This window comes from Ranitomeya variabilis, chromosome 1, assembly GCF_051348905.1.
Source record: "Ranitomeya variabilis isolate aRanVar5 chromosome 1, aRanVar5.hap1, whole genome shotgun sequence".
Classification (NCBI taxonomy): Eukaryota; Metazoa; Chordata; class Amphibia; order Anura; family Dendrobatidae; genus Ranitomeya; species Ranitomeya variabilis.
Window position 1 is genome coordinate 586470747 of NC_135232.1, and position 19156 is coordinate 586489902.

Consider the following 19156-nt stretch of genomic DNA (forward strand, 5'->3'; position numbering starts at 1 on the left):
TTGCATTTTTGCTGCGTCCAAAATCAATCAAAAAAAGGACGCATGCGGCGCAAAACGCAGCGTTGTGCATGCGTTTTGCTGCGTTTTTGTTTGCGTTGTGCGTTGCGGCGCCGACGCTGCGGCGCACAACGCAAATGTGAACGTAGCCGAAGATAATAACCAGACATGAAAGGTCACGCATCTTTCAGGATGTGGATATAAGATGAAGCTGACCCTCCCGATCAGTTCTTATATTGGTTATTTATCTTCCTGGGAATGAGTGGCCCCAGAGGCGACCTGTGCTGCTTGTCTCCTGTAGCGCTCAAGTTGCCTGCTCCTGCTTCTGGATACATTGCAGCAGATGTCGCTTTCCAGCTTCCCCCTCCCCCCACCTCCTGCCCTGTGCATTTTTGTGACTCTTTGTACTTGACAGCAGGATTTTTAGCTGTCTGGCCAGGGTGGGGGATGGGGTGCTAGGAGGAGGAGGATGGGCAGAGAGCAGCCAGACCAGAGGGGCGTCAGATTACTGCAGCTGCTGGAGGCTGGCTCCTGGCTTGCTGCTCTCCCTGCACATGCTCAGACTGCTGGTGCCTAGGATTTCCCAGATATCCCATTGTTCATCCCAAATGGTCCGTAAGTTCTCCCTGAAGTACCAGTGATCCTGATATTTGTTTTTTTCTACCACATGGTAAAAGCGCGGTGTGAACAGAGCCCAGTTGCATCTTCTCTGTATGGGGTATTAGCAAGCAGGTGGCAGGAGCGCTCAGCCACCATTAAGCAATTGTCCCAGATTAGACAAGTTATTTTTTTTCTTATGTTGTAAGGGGGACCTAATAGTACGGCAGTAGCCATTAGCCGCCACAAGGGGGCAGACTTTTAGCTGCATTTAATCCCGTAGATGCAATTTTTATTTTATTATTAATTTTATTTAACTTCTTCAGATGCGGTGATAGCAAATATTTTATCTTTATTGTATTTTTAAAAAATATTTGTTGGGAGGGTCCTCATAGGGGACTTGAACCTGTGATCGTCCGATTGCTCATACTATATACTTGAATATAGTATATTGTAAAATTCACAATCTCCTTTAAAAGCTAACCAGCCACAGGTAAGTCTTCACAGGAGTACCGTCGTGGCGGGCCCCAGGATGCAATGGCAACCTCCCAGCCTGTCAGAGATTGATGGATGCATCATACTCGGGGGAGGGCCCCGACAGTTCACCAACCAACACGACCAACATCGGAAGGGGCTCAGCAGATGTTAACCCATTTAAATGCTGCTGTCAAAGATTTACAGCGGCGTTTAAGGGGTTAAGCAGCAGTGATTAGGGCATGACACAGTTGAAACCGGTGTTTTTCCATGTTAAAATGTATTTATTTTTTCTCCACTGCAGCCATGGATGACCCAGAGATGGCCGAACTGGAGAACATGGTGGTGGAAGAACTGGGCATATCGATGAAGGAGCTGCGGGAATTTATAGACCGCGAGGTGGAGAAGAACGAGCTGGTGAAGCAGAAGAAGGCCCAGCTGCTGGAACTGGAGGAGCTGGTGAAGCAGAAGGAGCAGGAGGTGGCTGGTGTGGACAGCCTGTACGACAACGCCTCCAGGTGAGGGATGATCGGCATCTTACTGGTGTCTGTGCTGGAATACGGTATTGATGATCTGTCCTCAGGATAAGGCATTGATGAGAGATCAGAGGGGGTCCGACACCTAGGTCTGTGTCGGGACACGGTGTAGGTAGCCAGAGCACCACAGCGCTGTACACTGTGTATTGGCCACTCTCAGTACGGCAACTCTGCCTTCTTTAAGTGAATGAGACCTAAGCTGCAGGTACAGTAGGCCGTCGGTTCTTAGCCGGCCTCGTTCCTGTGGCTTGATCATGCCTCCGGGGTGTCCCTATAAGATGCACTAGTCCTGCAGATATGTACTATTTGTGGATGATACAGCAATGATATAGAGATGGAGTGTCTAATGGTCACTTATTTTCAGGGCTCTGGATAACTGTGAGTCCTTAGTAAAGACCCTGTATAAAGAGATGGGCATCGCCTACAGAGAGAGCAGCTCAGACGATGAGTCTTCGAAGCCAGTGGAAGTCATCGAGATTCCCGATGAGGATGACGATGACGACGTCCTGAGCGTCGGATCTGGTCAGTGACAAATATCTTACATATACAGAGGGGGCTTTAACCCCATTCACGACCATGTAACAAAACTTAGCCTGGTTGCAGGAACTGAGCTTGCAGCATACCAGCAGTGACCGGAGCAAACTCTGATCGCTGATGTTTAACCCGTTAGTGACAGACCCAATTTGCAGCTTAATAACGCTTCAGCAGATTCCACTGATTCTGAGACTGTTTTTTCGTGACATATTGTACTTCGTTAGTCGTAAAATTTATTCGATGTGACCTGCGTTTATTCATGAGAAAAAACGGAAATATTGCGAAAATTTTGGAGATTTTGCAATTTTCAAACTTTGTATTTTCATGCCCTTAAATTAGAGATTGATGTCACACAAATTACCGTATATACTTGAGTATAAGCCGACCCGAGTATAAGCCGACCCCCCCCCTAATTTTGCCACAAAAAACTGGGAAAACTTATTGACTTGAGTATAAGCCTAGGGTGGGAAATGCAGCAGCTACAGGTAAATGTCAAAAATAAAAATAGATACCAATAAAAGTAAAATGAATTGAGACATCAGTAGGTTAAGTGTTTTTGAATATCCATATTGAATCAGGAGCCCCATATAATGCTCCATACAGTTCATGATGGGCCCCATAAGATGCTCCATACAAAATACGCCCCATATAATGCTCCATATTAAAATATGCCCCATATAATGCTGCATAAAGGTTGATAGTCCCATAAGATGCTCCACACATTATTGCCCCATACGATGCTCCCATACATTGTGGCCCCATAAGATGCTCCATACATTATGGCCCCATACGATGCTCCATACATTGTTGCCCCATAAGATGCTCCATACATTATGGCCCCATACGATGCTCCATACATTGTGGCCCCATAAGATGCTCCATACATTATGGCCCCATACGATGCTCCATACATTGTGGCCCCATAAGATGCTCCATACATTGTGGCCCCATACGATGCTCCATACATTGTGGCTCCATCCATTGTGGCCCCATACGATGCTTCATACATTGTGGCCCCATACGATGCTCCATACATTGTGGCCCCATACGATGCTCCATACATTGTGGCCCCATAAGATGCTCCATACTTGGTGGCCCCATAAGATGCTCCATACATTGTGGCCCCATAAGATGCTCCATACATTGTGGCCCCATAAGATGCTCCATACATTGTGGCCCCATAAGATGCTCCATACATTGTGGCCCCATAAGATGCTCCATACATTGTGGCCCCATACGATGCTCCGTACATTGTGGCCCCATAAGATGCTCCACACATTTGCCCCATTTGCTGTTGCTGCGATTAAAATGAAAAAAAAAAGAATCACATACTCGCCTCTCTTCGCTCAGGCCCCCGGCACTTGCGATAGTCACCTTCCTCGTTCCACGCGCCTCTCTGTCTTCCATCCTCTGCACTGACTGTTCAGGCTGAGGGCGGCGCGCACTAATCGCGTCATCGTGCCCTCTGACCTGAACAGTCACAGCCAGAGGACGGAAGACAGAGCAGCGCGCAGCGGTGGAACGAGGAAGGTGACTATCGCGCAATGCTCACCTTCCCCGATATACTCGCCTGCTCCCGGCGTGGTCCCTGGCAGCGTCTCGCTGTCAGATGGTCTCCGGGAGCCGGCGGCATCTTCCTGTGTTCAGCGGTCACATACCGATCATTAAAGTAATGAATATGCGTCCATATTCATTACTTTAATGAGCGGTACCACGTGACCGCTGAACACAGGAAGAGCTGCCCAGAGACCATCGGACATGCAGGGACAGTGCCAGGAGCAGGTGAGTATGTCACCGCCCCGCTCCCCCGCCGACCCCTCCCCCCCGTCCGCTGACAATGACTCGAGTATAAGCCGAGAGGGTCACTTTCAGCCCCAAAAAGTGGGCTGAAAATCTCGGCTTATAATCGAGTATATACGGTACTTGTTAAATAACATTTCCAACATGTCTACTTTACATCGGCACAATCTTGGAAACAAAATTATTTTTTGGTAAGACGTTATAAGGGTTAAAAGTTGACTAGCGAGTTCTCATTTTTCCAACAAAATTTGCAAAACAATTTTTGTTTTTAGGGACCATCTTGCATTTGAAGTGACTTTAGGGGGTCAATATAACAGAAAATACCTAAAAGTGATACCATTCTAAAAAAAATGCACCTCTCAAGGTGCGCCAAACCACATTCAAGAAATGTATTAACCCTTCAGGTGCTTCACGAGAACTAAAGCAATGTGGAAGGAAAAAATGAACATTTTACTTTTTTCACAAAAAATTTACTTTGGAACTTTATTTTCACAAAGGTATCAGGAGAAAATGGGCCACAAAATTTGTTGTGCAATTTCTCCTGAGTATGCAGATGCCCCATATGTGGGGAAAGCCACTGTTTCGGTGCATAGCAGGTCTCATAAGAGAGGGCGCACCATTTGAATTTTTGAACGCAAAATTGGCTGGAATCAATGATGGTGCCATGTCGCGTTTGGAGACCCCCTGATGTACCTAAACAGTGGAAACCCCTCAATTCTAACTCCAACCCTAATCCCAACCCTAACCACAACCCTAACCCCAGCACACCCCTATCACATCCCCAACCACAACACACCCCTATCCCTAATCCCAACCCTAACCACAACACAACCCTATTCCTAATCCCAACCCTAACCACAACACAACCCTATCCCTAATCCCAACCCTAACCACAACACACCCCTATCCCTAATCCCAACCCTAACCACAACACACCCCTATCCCTAATCCCAACCCTAACCACAACACACCCCTATCCCAAATTCTAACCCTATCCACAAACCTAACCCCAACACACCCTTAACCCTAATCCCAACCCTAACCCTAACACACCCCTAATCCCAATCCTAACCTTAGCCCTAACCTTAGTTTAACTCTAACCCTAATGGAAAAATGGAAATGCATTTTTTTTAATTAAATTATGTTTCCCTATCTAAGGGGGTTATAAATGGGGGTTTTATTTAAACATTTTTTTAATTTGGATCGCTGTGATAGTGTCGATCACATTGATCAAAATGAACCAGTAGGAAAATTTTCCTATTGGTGCCGAACGGCAGATCTCGGTGGGCGCACTGCACATGCGCCGCCATTTTCTCCCGGAAGAAGACGCCAGGGGACATCATGGGGATTTCTGGACTCCAGAGGTTAAGGGGGGGCGACCGGGGGACCCTATTTCTCTCTCCTCTGATGTTCAATCACATCAGAGGAGAGAGAAATTAAATGGAAAATCTGACTTTTTTTTTTTTTTTTTGGTTGTCATCATTATACCGTTAATAACGGCGATTGCCACACCTGGGTTGGTAAAAACCGACCCGAATCATGTTCTCTGGGGTCTCAGCTACTCCCGGAGGCTGAGACCCCAAAGAAATTTCAACCCTGGGGGGCGCTATACACTTTTTCCTCTTTTTAAGTACCCTTAATTACCTCCGTGAAAACGTGTATCGGCGGTCGTTACGGGGTTAACAAACCATCCAAGTTTCCAACAAAATAAAGTAAAAAAATATTTTATTATTCTCTTACAGGGGAAGAAGTTAGTAAGACGCCAAAAGAGAAGCATCTAGTAAGTACGAAATAAGATATACAGGTGAAAAGTCTGTAAGACTGTCCTCGGAGAGGTGGTTTCATCAGTGCAGCCCCTTCATAAGCTGCTGTATAAGAGCACCTCTCACTTTGTATGCTGTGGTACATATCAGCCCCTTTTCATAGGAATGTTTGCTTCCATTTTTTATTTAGTTTTCTCCTTCGCCTCATTGGGGGACACAGGCCGTGGGTGTATGCTGCTGCCACCAGGAGGCTGACACTCAGTATTACAAAGAAAGTTCGCTCCTCCCCTGCAGTGTACACCCTCATGCGGGCTCCCAGAGAACCAGTTCCTTGCTCTTCCTCTCCTACGACGTGGGATGCCACTCCAGAGCTGATTCTCAGGGGCGACTGGTCCCTTCAAGGGCACCGATCTCCCCGCACCCTGAACGGATGAGCACATGGAGTGTCGCCTCCACGTACCCTCTTACGCAGCCAGGCCTATTGCCGGACATTCAGCCCTCTCCCATCCTAGGTGATTAACCCTTTGGATGTACAGAGGCCCACCTCGTGGCGTCCAAGCAGCCCCCACTGCACCACCACTGTTAAAGCAGATGGTAAAGGAGGCGGACAGTCCCTCTCCACCTCCCTGTGAAAGGGTTGGTGGATGGAGGGTTCCTGCACCTTCCAAAAATTGACGACACCTGACCTGCAACAGAGCGGTCAAGCTCTACAGCTCCTTGCAGCGGGCTTCCCGGACATCCGATCGGTGAAGGACAGGTCGGGTTCGGTAGGAGGGCTCCTGGTGCACCGCGACTACCCAGCGGACATGCACCGGCCGGTGCTGGAAATTAACTCGCCAGCTTCGGCCTGTACTAGACCGCAAACCAGACTTCCCGCCCACTTGTTCGCGCGTTCTCAGCTGGCTCCACCCCCCTCTCTTCCTGCTCACGCCATCCAGAACTTTTCTCCCTGGCTTCGGCCTGTGCTAGGCCACAAGTTGGAAGCTCCGCCCACTCCCTCAGCGTGCTTTTTCTCTGTTCCTGACGTCCATTCTCAGGCTTCCAGCCGTGCTCTGCAGACTGGGCTCCAGAAGTGGGAGGATTCTACCTCCCGGCACAGGACAGGGGTAAGAGCTGCGCAGCGATCCTGGGCATTGTTTTTTCCCATTGGCCCCTTCCCCGTAGTATATTCTGGGCATTACCCTTCTTCTCATTGCAGCCATCAACCAAACCCTGAAGGTGGACGAATCTCTGTTCTGGGCCACGCGGTATCCTTTAGCAGGATTAAACATCCGCATAAGATGTTCACCAACCATCCTGAATTTCAGGACATTATTTAGCGGCACAGAAAGAACGCTGCACAGGACAGTAACCTCTGCGTTTACTGGACCTGCATTTGCCAGTTTTTTTTCCGGAAAACGGTGGATTCATTTATTGAGACCGTCATCCACACTCTGTAGGTTGACGAGGACGCCGGTTTTACTCTGGATCACGCACTGTTCTTCAAAAGGACTAAATTCCCTCATAGAACATTTGCCTGTCACCTGTCCGGATAAGCGATGCAGGAACAGTATTGTCTGTGTACATAGGATGGACTGATTTTTAGAGGTGATGGGTCCCTTTAAGGGCAACGATCTCCCAACACCATTAACAGACGAACACATGGAGTGTCGCCTCCATGTATCCTCTCCTGCTGCCAGGCCTAATGCTGGACGTCCAGCCCTGTCCACCCCAGGGCCTGAACTCAGGGATGTACAAAGACACCCCTTTTGGCATCCGAGCAGCCCCCACTGCATCACCACTGTTTAGTGAATGATGCAAGGAAGCGGACGGTCCCTCTCCACTTCCCTGTTAAGGGGATGGTGGATCGAGGGTTCATCACTTTAACCCAGGGGTGGGGAACCTCAGGCCCCAGGGCCATTTACAGCCCCCGATGACCTTTTATTAGGCCCCCCGAGCAGATTCTCAGCGACCGCATTCTTGGGCAGGGAGGTTGTTTTGATTACAACCAGCTCATTAATTTCTTCTTGCTCTGTTAGCACGCATGCGCGCACACACACTCACACACACACACACACACACACACACACACACACACACACACACACACACACACACACACACACACACTGTTCACTACTGAACATTGAAGGGCATGCAATGAAAGATTACGTCCTGACACCAGTGCCAGAGTCAGGATGTACTTTGGGGGTGGAGTTTGTACGGCCCAGAAGGATGGTATAAATATCCAAATGGCCCTTGGTAGAAAAAAAATTCCCCACCCCTGCTCTATCCCTATACCGTCCAAAGACGGCAGCGACAGCAAGAGATGGTTTATCCTGATCTGCTGGATACAGCTGCGCATTCTACCACCCGGCAGTTTCTCCGGGTCAGTGCTCTACCCTTCCTTAGCTGCCGCATTGGTGCCTAAAGCAATGGGCTCCTGGTCGAGGACATTAACTACTTCGATTCAGAACAGTAACCTCCCGGAGGCAGTACAGCTGGCCAGTCAAATCTCTTGACTATGTGATCCACACTGCTTTGGACGCGGCTAGTTGCGCGGCGCTGTCAGCCGCTAATGCCATTACATTTAGAAGGGCATTATGGCTCAGAGGAGGGAAAGCGGACTCTGCGTCCAAAAAAGTCTGGAATCACTCTCTTACCAGAGTGGTCGGTTATTCGGTGAGAGGTTGGAACCAATTCAGGCGGGCCCACTACTTCTTCCCAATTGGGGCGTTCCGCACACAGGAACAAGGGTCGCAAGTTTCCTATAGACCCAACCAGCAGTGGAAGGGTTGTCCTAGACAGACTAGATCTCGGGGATCTAGGTTCCAAATAAAGGTCGGGAAAAGCAAAACCAATCCCTGACCTCAAACTTCTAACAAGTTTTTCAAGACCTGCCATTTTCGGAGGGAATCCTTCCGTTCTGTCATTACTTCAATGGAAAAAGGTAGAGTTGCTGACATTCACCGACATTCGGACTGCTTACCTCCACTTGCTTTTCCCTTCACCAAAAATTCCTGCGCTTCGCCATTCAGGAACAGCATTATCTGTTCACGACTTGGCCTTTAAGCCTTGCTACCGTTCCTAGAATGTTCTCAAGGGTCATGGCAGCCTTTGTGTCCATCTCACACTCTGGGCGTAGTCGTTCTGCCCTATCCAGATGACTTTCTAGTCAAGGGACCGTCCTTCCAGGACTGCGCTCAGTCTGTCTGTATCGCTTGCGATACCCTTTCTCACCTGGGCTGGCTGATAAACTTAAGCAAATCTTCCCCATTTCCAGCCCAGTGTCAGACCACGTCAGGCGTTGTTTGCAGAGCTAGTACAATTTGTCGCCGTTCTTTTCTGGCGATTGTCCAGATCTGCTCTCCAGGGACCATTCTGTCACCAGATCCCAGGGGTCCTGCGTTTCTCAACTTGGCCGTTGAACCCTGGGTTCTGACCCAGGCGGGACTCTCACAACATCAGCGACTAGTGCTTCTAAGCCCGCCTCAGTACGCATTTTGCTTGGGGCAGGGATCTCAGACGCCTTCCCCATTTTAGTTTCAAGACAATCTGGGTTCAATTCGGGCGCTCAGCTTGCTGAAAGTCCAGATTTGGCGTTATCGGTTTTATTGCAACAAAACGGCAACTAAGCACTTCACTAAGGGAGTTTCACATGTGGTACTTCCCTATCACATAACGCTAGATCTTTGGGACTTAAACTGGTCCTGGGGGTCTTAAAGGAGACTCCCTTTTGATCCGTTTCATGATGTAGCTGACTTTACTGTCATGGAAGGTCTCCTTTTTTCGTGGCGGTCACGTCGTTCTGGAGAGTTTTTTGGGAGCTAGCCGCTCTGTCCTTTCAGATGCTTATCCTTACTGCCATCAAGGGAAGGTTTTCTTCAGGCCGTATCTGTCCCTTGTTGCCAAGGTGGTATCGAACTTCCATCGTTATGAGTACATTGTTCTTCCTCATCTTGTTCGGCTCCAGTCCACAAGGTGGAACGGGTTCTCCATGCTCTGGACAAGGCATGAGCTCTGAGAAGATACGTATAAAGGACAGCAGGTCGGACGTTTTTTTCGGGCCTTCTGATGGTTACAGGAAGAGTGTAGCCGCTTTATCGGCTATGATAGCCAGGTGGATTCGTTCCAACATCCAGGAGTCCCTCCGTGTTATAGGTCAGCCTATCCCAGCGGAGATCAGGGCACACTCCACTCGGTCAATTGAGGTTTCTTGGGCCATTAGGCACCAGGCGTCAGCAGAGCACGCCTGCAAGGTTGCGGTTTCATCCAGTCCGCACGCATTCTTGAAACACTATAATTTTCACACCCATACTTCCGCAGATGTGAGTCTGGGCAAGTGGACTCTGCAGGCCGTGGTAGCGCACTCTTAGGATGCAGTTACGCATGGACTCCTCTGTTATGTTGCCCCCACCCAGGGACTGCATTGGGACGTCCCATGGTCTGTGTCCCCCAATGAGGCGAAGGAGAAATAGAGATTTTTGTGTAGTCACCGTAAAATTATTTTTTCCCAGCCAATCATTTGGGGACACAGCACCCACCCTGTTAATAATTATTATTATTATTTATTTATATAGCACCATTAATTCCATGGTGCTGTACATGAGAAAAGGGGTTAAGTACAGGGTTATAGATAACGTTTACAGTAAGCAAATTTACAATGTCAGACTGGTGCAGAGGGGAGAGGACCCTGTCCTTGCGGACTTACATTCTACGGGATAATGGGGAGGAGACAAGGTTGGGGGAGCAGCAGCTCTGGCGGTTGGTGAGGCGGCAGAATGGTTATTGCAGGCTGTAGGAAGATATTGGGAGATGAGTTCAGAGATATAGGGAGGGGACAGGTTGTGGATGGCTTTGTGGATCAGTGTTAGTAGTTTGAACTGGATTCGTTGGGGAATTGGGAGCCAGTGGAGGGATTTGCAGAGGGGAGAAGCAGGGGAGTAGCGAGGAGAGGTGGATTAGGCGGGCAGCTGAGTTGAGGACAGACTGGAGCGGTGCAAGAGAGTTAGCAGGGAGGCCACAGAGGAGGGTGTTGCTGTAGTCGAGAGGGGAGATGATGAGGGCATGCACAAGAGTTTTAGTAGATTGTGGGTTGAGGAAGGGACGGATTCTGGCAATATTTTTGAGTTGGAGGTGGCAAGAGTTTGGACGTGCGGCTTGAAGGACTGGGCAGAGTCGAGAGTTACCCCGAGGCAGCGGATTTCAGGCGCTGGGAGATCGTGATGCGTTTACCGTAATAGATCAGGTAGGGGGGATGCGCGAGATGGGGGAAAGATGATGAGTTCGGTTTTGTCTACGTTGAGTTTTAGGAAGCGAGAGCATGTAACCAGGGTACCTGCAAGTGCAGGACCTGTGGACATGTGACCAGGTTACCTGCAAAACCGGAAATGTAAGCACAGCCTCATAGAGATCAGGTAAATAACGATAATATATTTATGCAGCTAATAAGGCAGGAAGACGCAGGCGCGTCTGACGGTAGTCACAGCCTGCCGACCAGGACCTATGAGTGATAGCGCATGCGCCGTTCATCACAACAATCGGTTGCTAACAGGTAGCTAACCAGGACCTCGGTCACATGACCAGGGAGCCTGTAAGTGCAGTCTCGCGGCGATCAGGTGAATATCTTGAAAAATAACACAGTAAAGAAAGTAAAAATAGAATACACACGGAGGGGGAATGACAATGGCCCTAAAACCTCTGTTTATTCTTTGCGCTAGTTGTTAATTAAATAAAGTGTAATGGATGATTATTCTGTTACACAGGAAGTGATGACAGACGCCAGAAAGAGGTACCACCTACCCATCTTACCATATAATGGCAATCAGAACCTAGTGTGATAGAGACCATTTTGCTCCTCACACTGAGGAATCTGCTATTACTGGAGGTTATGTCTGCCACTGCAGAATACCCCCTCTAACCTGGGCAACTTCCCCTGATGAACCCCCTGAACAGGGGAGGAAACGCGTTGGGAAGAGTTAGGGAAACACAATTCCAGGGTGGCTACATTTGCCAAGGGTGTCACTGCAACAGGCTCATATTTGGGTACTGCCCTTGTGCCCTGTGTGGAAAACTCCCGCCCTCACGACAGGGAAAATAGGTCCTGTCCCCTCTCCCCCCTCTGTTGTATTTTATTCTCCCCATTACTACAAGTTTCACGGATCCTGAGGCCACAGGAACCTCCAGAAAATCGAGACGCGACAAATGGGTGAGATCGTGCCATTTTTCTAAATGCACTGGTAATCATGAGCACTGTTCTCAATTGATTGATTTTAAAACAAATTTATTCCTTTTAGGTATGCATATTAAAGGTTAAGTTTTAAGAATAATTTTCTGTCTATGCTGAAGTATACGAAATTTGATAGTCAGTTTATCTAGAGCAATACGCTATAGTTTCAATTACTGTTTATTTGAAGCGAGAGTTGAAGAAGGAGGATATGGCTGATAGACACTCCGGGATTCTGGACAGCAGAGAGGTGACATCTGGGCCAGAGAGGTAGATCTGAGTGTCGTTCGCATACAGGTGATACTGGAAGCCATGGGATTTTATTAGTTGTCCAAGGGTATACATGGAAAAAAGTAGGGGCCCTAGGACAGAGTCTTGAGGGACTCCAACAGAGAGAGGGCGGGATGAGGAGGTTGTGTGGGAGTGGGAAACGCTAAATGTGCGGTTGGAAAGGTATGAAGCAATCCAGGACAGGGCAAGGCCTTTGCCAATGGAAGAAAAAATTTGTAGCAGTGGTTGACTGTGTCGAAAGTAGAGGATAGATCGAGGAGGATGGAGAACTGTCTGTTAGATTTGACTGTGAGTAAGTCATTAGTAATCTTTTATTCAGAGCAGTTTCGGTGGAGTAGTGGGGGTGGAAGCCAGATTGGAGGTTGTCAAGAAGGGAGTTAGATGAGAGGTGGGAGGAAAGTTGAGCATGGACATGCTGCTCAAAGAGTTTGGAAGCAAACCGGAGCAGTGATATGGGGCGATAGCTGGGCATAGCAGTTGGGTCAAGGTTAGCTTTTTTGAGGATGGTGTGATGGTGGCATGTTTGACAGAAAGCATAGGGGAAGGTACCAGAAGATAGCCATAGGTTGAAGAGAAGGGTTAGGGCTCGAATGAGCATGTTGGTGAGGTTGGGGAGCAGGTGGGAAGGGATGGGGTCAAGTGCACAGGTGGTGAGGTGTGATTTTGAAAGGAGATGATTAAGTTCTCCTTCAGTGATGTGAGGGAAGTTATTAGGGAAGGGCAGAGGTCTGGTATATGGAGTGGTTGGGGTGGTGGAACAGTAAAGGTTTGCCTTGTTTGAACGATCTTGTTTTTGAAGTAGGTGGCAAACTCCTCAGAAGAGATGAAGGGAGTTGGAGGTGGCAGTGATGGGCGGAGGAGAGAGTTAAATGTGCTGAACAGTTGTTTTGGGTTGTATGATAATGAAGATACAAGGTTAGTGAAATAGGTCTGTTTAGCAGAGGTGAGGGCTAGTTTGAAGGCAAGTGTAGCTTGTTTGAAAGCAGTGAAGTCTCCTGGCAGGCAGGTTTTTTTTCCAACGCCGCTTTGCGACCCTGGATGCTTGTTGGAGTTTTTTGGTGAGGTTCTTATGCCAGGGTTGCCTATTGATTTGTCGCACTTTGCCATGCATGAGAAGGGTGACTGAGTCTATGGCTGATGTGAGGGTGGAGTTATAGAAAGCGGTGGCGCTGTCCGTGTCGTGGAGTAAAGATATGGAGGACAGGGGTAGAAGAGAGTCTGTGAATGTCTAGGTGTGCAAGATTTCTGCGAGGATGTGGTAGTGGCTGGACATGGGGTGAGTAGATGGTGGTCAGATATGGGGAAGGGAGAGATTGTGAGATTAGATAAGGAACAGAGGTGGGTGAAGATTAGGTCTAGTGTATGTCCATCTGCGTGGGTGGCTGTGGAGGACCACTGTGTAAGTTCAAAGGATGAAGTAAGGGCCAGGAGCTTGGAGGCTGCTGGCTGGCGGGTGTCAGTAGGGATATTAAAGTCACCCATTATGATTGTGGGCATATCAGCAGAGAGAGAGTGAAGAAGCCAGGTGGAGAATTGGTCAATGAACGCAGTGGCTGAGCCCAGTGGCTGAGTGCTTTTGCTTGTTCTGTAATTTGACATGTTATACTCTTATATGTTATTGATCTCCTACTGCTTTTGCACTGAATTGGTTCTCTGGGAGCCAACAGGAGGGTGTATACTGCAGGGGAGGAGCTAGCTTTCTTTGTAATACTTAGTGTCAGCCTCCTGCATACACCCATAGTCTGTGTCCCCCAATGATTGGCTCGGAGAAAAGGATTTTACGGTGAATATACAAAAATCCCTTTTTTCTTTTTTTTTTTTTTTTTTTTTATTTATTGTATTTTTTTTTTCTTTTTTTTTTTTAGTTAAAAGATGCAATGTCTGCCATGAAGAAATGCAAACAAGATGTCCAAAACTTAGTAGAAGCCATTCAGAAGAAGCCTGGTATGTACCCTACATTTTGTGCTACCTTTTTGCTGCATTAGGTCTGACATGCAAGTATTGTTGCAGATGGACCTCAGACGCGACTTTCCTCTCACCCGTCATCACCTACCAGCTCCATGGGTGCCCCCAACCAGGCTGGCACAGCCCACGATGTAAACAAAGATGGGGACCTTACGGTCAGCATGCGAATACTGGGAAAGAAGCGGACCAAAACATGGCACAAAGGAACGCTCATCTCCATCCAGATGGTCGGTGAGTTAGAGTTGGAGAGGGATTTTTTTTATGGCTAAACATGTTTTTTTGTAAAGGGGTTTTATTAAAAAAAATTGCAGCATTTGCCTTGTATTGCTGATTGCAGAATCCACCAGTGAGCTTGTTTGGCACTTCTCTTTTTATGGATCATTATCTTTCTGGTGTTTTTTTTGCATGCTGAGATGCGGTAATATGTTTCTTCCTCCCCAGGGACTGGAAAAAAATATAAAGTTAAGTTTGACAATAAGGGGAAGAGCCTGCTGTCCGGGAACCACATAGCGTACGACTACCACCCTTCAACCGAAAAATTGTTTGTGGGAAGCAGAGTGGTGGCCAAGTACAAGGATGGGAACCAAGTGTGGCTGTATGCCGGCATCGTAGCTGAACCCCCCAGCAACAAGAATAAGATGAGGTGAACAAAATATCCATTTATTTCCATAGCTGTAACATTTTTAGTTATAGACAGACAGTCCGTTACTCACTTGTGCTCTCCAACCTGTGTTTCCCCAGGGGTGTCAGAGCATGATGGGAGTTGTCATTGTCTATCTGCTGGCTAGCTACAGATGGCGACCAGTGCTTCACAGGGTTAATATCATCTTCATAGTCTGGTATTGTCAAATAGTGCTTGTAATAATAAGTACTTTTGCCATTTACCGTATGTTAAAATTTTGAGCCTTTCTTGAGATATTAACACTTTTTTATTTTGTGTATAGCTTGTTGCCTAGGTGACCGACCACCACTGCTGTCTAGCAGTTAGCAAACGTGTTAATATCTTTGGAACGGCTACAAATTTTAATTAGTAAATTGTAAAATTGTTTGTTTTTTACACGCTCTATCCAACAATATCAATTTGTGAACCCTTTAAATATTTGGCACCATGTGTGGTTTGATTTACATCTTTGTCAGGTTTTATATGATGATAAAACATCAATTATTGTTTCTCAGGTTTCTGATCTTCTTTGATGATGGCTACGCCTCTTATGTCACGCAGTCGGAGCTGTACCCTGTCTGCAGGCCATGTGAGTGTGGACTTTAGTCAAATCCACATGTAGTCGATTGGCTGCAGATTTTACCTGTGGCTGATGTTTTTTTTTTGTAGTGCCTAAATCTTGGGAGGACATAGAAGATGTGTCATGTCGAGACTTCATTGAGGAATATGTCACCGCTTACCCAAACCGTCCAATGGTTTTACTCAAGAGCGGGCAGATGATCAAGACAGAATGGGAGGGCACTTGGTGGAAATCCAAGGTGGAGGAAGTGGATGGCAGCCTGGTGAAGATCCTATTTCTGGTAAGGAGATGCCTGTCTTGCTTCCCGTTTCATCCACTGTATCTAGAGCACATAGATAGCCTTAAACTCCTTCCCAGCATGTGACTGCATATAGGGCGCTTGTCGAGAACTTCAACTATTACCCTTTCTATTTCAGGACGATAAACGTTGCGAATGGATCTACCGAGGATCCACACGTCTGGAGCCCATGTTCAGCATGAAGACTTCCACTGCTACCACTCAGGAGAAGAAACAGGCAGGACAGCAGAGGACGCGCCCCAACGTGGGTGAGTATTTGATCTTTTTCGTGTGCGGTATTGATTTCCTCATATACCGTACATACTGGAGTATAAGCCGACCCGAGTATAAGCCGAGGCACCTAATTTTGCCACGGAAAACTGGGTAAGCTTATTGACTCGAGTATACCCTGGGTATGTGTGGTTCCCCCTGTCCTGTCCAGCTCTGTGTGGCTCCCCCTGTCCCATCCTTGTATGTATGGCTCCTCCTGTCCCATCCTTGTATGCTCGGCTTCCCCTGTCCCATACTTGTATGCTCGGCTTCCCCTGTCCCATACTTGTATGCTCGGCTCCCCCAGGTCCCATCCTTGTATGCTCAGCTCCCCCGGTCCCATCCTTGTATGCATGGCTCCCCTTATCCCATCCTTGTATGCATTGCTCGGCTTCCCCGGTACCATCCTTGTATGCTTGGCTCCCCCGATCCCATCCTTGTATGCTTGGCTCCCCTGATCCCATCCTTGTATGCTGGGCTCCCCCAGTCCCATCCTTGTATGCATGGCTCCCCCGGTCCCATCCTTGTATGCATGGCTCCCCCTGTCCCATCCTTGTATGCATGGCTCGGCTCCCCCAGTCCCATCCTTGTATGCTCTGCTCTCCCAGTCCCTATCCTTGTATGTTTGGCTCCCCCGGTCCGATCCTTGTATGCATGGCTCCCCCATCATACTCGTGCTCCGTCGCTGAATGTCCCTACATCTCCATTGTCCCAGTGTAGCAGTTCTTCCTGTGCTGAGCGGTCACGTGGTACTGCTCATTAAGGTCGTGAATATGCGCTCCACACCTATGGGAATGGAGTAGCTTCCATATTCATGACCTTAATGAGTGTAGCACCACGTGACCGCTGAGCACAGGAACAGGAAAGAGCTGCCAGCGCCGGGGCAGGGATGAAGATGCAGCGACGAAGGGTGAGTATTGATGTCTTCTGGAAGCCGCTGGCTTTCTGGACCATGACTCGTGTATAAGCCGAGGGGGGCATTTTCTGAACAAAAAAAATGTGCTGAAAATCTCGGCTTATACACGAGTATATACGGTCGGTAACTAATTATTCTTCTCTCCCCCTATGTGTCAGGTGCTGTGCGGAGCAAAGGGCCCGTAGTGCAGTACACCCACGACCTCACCGGCAGCGAGTCTCCGTTTAAACCCACGGAGCCTTCCTCTCCACAGTCAATACCATCACCACAGCTCATTGACACAGAGTGAGTCTAGACGTCCACATGTTAGTCATCTCCATTCATCCTGATGGACGCCATGGATATTTTTTTCTCTCTGTAGAGAAGTCTAGTTGACAGGCTGGCATGTGAGTGCCAGGAGACCAGGTGCTTGGAGGTATACAGTGGGCAATACTCCTGACCTATGTGTCAGCTGGGTGGCTCAGACGTCTTGCCTACCGTTTTCCGCCAGTTTCTGGTTCAGATGTACACATAGATAAGTGTCAGCCGTATTTATGACTCCTTGTTTCTGGTTGCAGCTCGGATAGCCAACAGGCTCAGTCTAAGAAGCAAGTGGCCAAGAAAAGCACATCGTTCCGTCCCGGATCAGTGGGTTCAGGACAGTCCTCTCCCATACCCATCGAGGCCATCACTGGATTGCGTCCCGTTCTTCCAAACCAACTCAACCAGACCTTCCAACCCATCCAACCCATCCAGCAGATTCAGTCGATCCAGCAGATTCAGCCGATCCAACCCATCCCTCACATTCAGCAGATCCAACCTATTCAGCAGATCCAACCCATCCAGCAGTTCCAGCAAATTCAGCAGATCCAACCCATGCAGCAGATTCAGCAGATCCAACCCATGCAGCAGATTCAGCAGATCCAAACCATTCAGACTATCCAAGCAATTCAGACTTTTCCCACTATTCAGGCCATTCAGACACTTCAACCCAATCACACCATCCAAGCCATACAGATGGCACAGCCAAACAGGTGAGCTGCCCTTCACTAACAGATCTCAAATACTGCATCGAGATCTTCGATATTGATCTTTTTCCCTCACGTCTCTGTACAGGTTTATTACCACCAATCCCACGTTCCAGATTATTCAGACAAGCCCAATGCCGACAGAGATAATTTACAGGGCCCCGAGAGAAAAACTCTTCTACCTACCTCATGCATGCAACCCGAACTGCTTGTCGCGAGTCCGAGCCATTTCCCATCGGGGCAGGAACCCCATGCTTGTCCCTCTCCTTTATGATTTCCGGCGAATGACTGCAAGGAAGCGCGTGAACCGCAAAATGGGGTTCCACGTCATCTACAAAACGCCGTGCGGGCTGAGCCTGCGAACCATGCCGGAAATCGAACGGTACATCTTCGAGTCCAAGTGCGACAAACTGTATTTAGAAATGTTCTGCCTGGATCCCTACGTGTTGGTGGACCGCAAGTTTCAGCCTCAGAAACCCTTTTATTACATCCCAGACATCACGTATGGCAAGGAGGACGTGCCCCTGTCCTGCGTTAATGAGATAGACAGGACACCCCCTCCGCAGGTAGACTACAGCAAGGAGCGCATCCCCGGCCGAGGAGTGTTCATTAACACCGGTGTGGACTTCCTGGTGGGATGTGACTGCACGGACGGATGTCGAGACAGGTAGGAAGAAGCACTGAAGGTCCACATGTGATGTCGTGGCGGCCAGTAGAGATGTCGGGGATACCGGCATGTTCACAGGGCTCTGGTTTGATGATCATGGACTACTGACGTGAACACTGAACCAGGGTCTTGCCAAACATTTTTTAGAGCTTTACATGGTTAACAAAAGCGATCGGAGCTAGCTCCAAGCTCCAGTCACATCTGTTAGAGGCAGGTGCTGGCTGTATAACATTGTGTGGATCGGGCTCAGCTCCTGAGACCCCTTCAGTACACATGCAACGTCCCTAGGACTCGAGATATAATATCCTTGGGAGGGAAGAAGATTAGGAGTTGTCATGGATGACCGTTCCTCATGGATGATCTTTTGACACATTTGTTTCAGATCCAAATGTGCTTGTCATCAGCTAACGATTGACGCCACCCGCTGCACCCCCGGGGCACAGGTGAACACGTCCGCAGGTTACACGCACAAGCGGCTGGATGAATGTCTGCCTACCGGGTAAGGTCACCACTGGTTCTTTATGGGACTCATTCCTATCATGAGGGAGTCTGAAAATCTCTCCCTTAAAGTAGCGCTCCGGTCTTCATGAGTGCATCACTCCTACGCTTACGGGAT

The 19156-nt window shown here is 48.4% G+C and overlaps 1 protein-coding gene across 5 annotated transcripts in view; it reads left to right on the forward strand.

The window, feature by feature from the left end:
* The window catches only part of SETDB1 (SET domain bifurcated histone lysine methyltransferase 1), a 158503-nt gene that overhangs the window by 122334 nt on the left and 17013 nt on the right, over nucleotides 1-19156 (forward strand). For all 5 annotated transcript variants that reach the window (XM_077257881.1, XM_077257873.1, XM_077257898.1 and 2 more), the window contains exons 2-14: nucleotides 1373-1586; nucleotides 1969-2126; nucleotides 5681-5718; nucleotides 14063-14141; nucleotides 14208-14393; nucleotides 14604-14805; nucleotides 15339-15412; nucleotides 15493-15683; nucleotides 15820-15949; nucleotides 17025-17151; nucleotides 17424-17879; nucleotides 17962-18540; nucleotides 18923-19039. In XM_077257881.1, coding sequence (XP_077113996.1) covers nucleotides 1375-1586; nucleotides 1969-2126; nucleotides 5681-5718; nucleotides 14063-14141; nucleotides 14208-14393; nucleotides 14604-14805; nucleotides 15339-15412; nucleotides 15493-15683; nucleotides 15820-15949; nucleotides 17025-17151; nucleotides 17424-17879; nucleotides 17962-18540; nucleotides 18923-19039 — 2549 coding nt within the window. In that variant the 5' untranslated portion in view covers nucleotides 1373-1374. The remainder of the gene's footprint in view (nucleotides 1-1372; nucleotides 1587-1968; nucleotides 2127-5680; nucleotides 5719-14062; nucleotides 14142-14207; nucleotides 14394-14603; nucleotides 14806-15338; nucleotides 15413-15492; nucleotides 15684-15819; nucleotides 15950-17024; nucleotides 17152-17423; nucleotides 17880-17961; nucleotides 18541-18922; nucleotides 19040-19156) is intronic.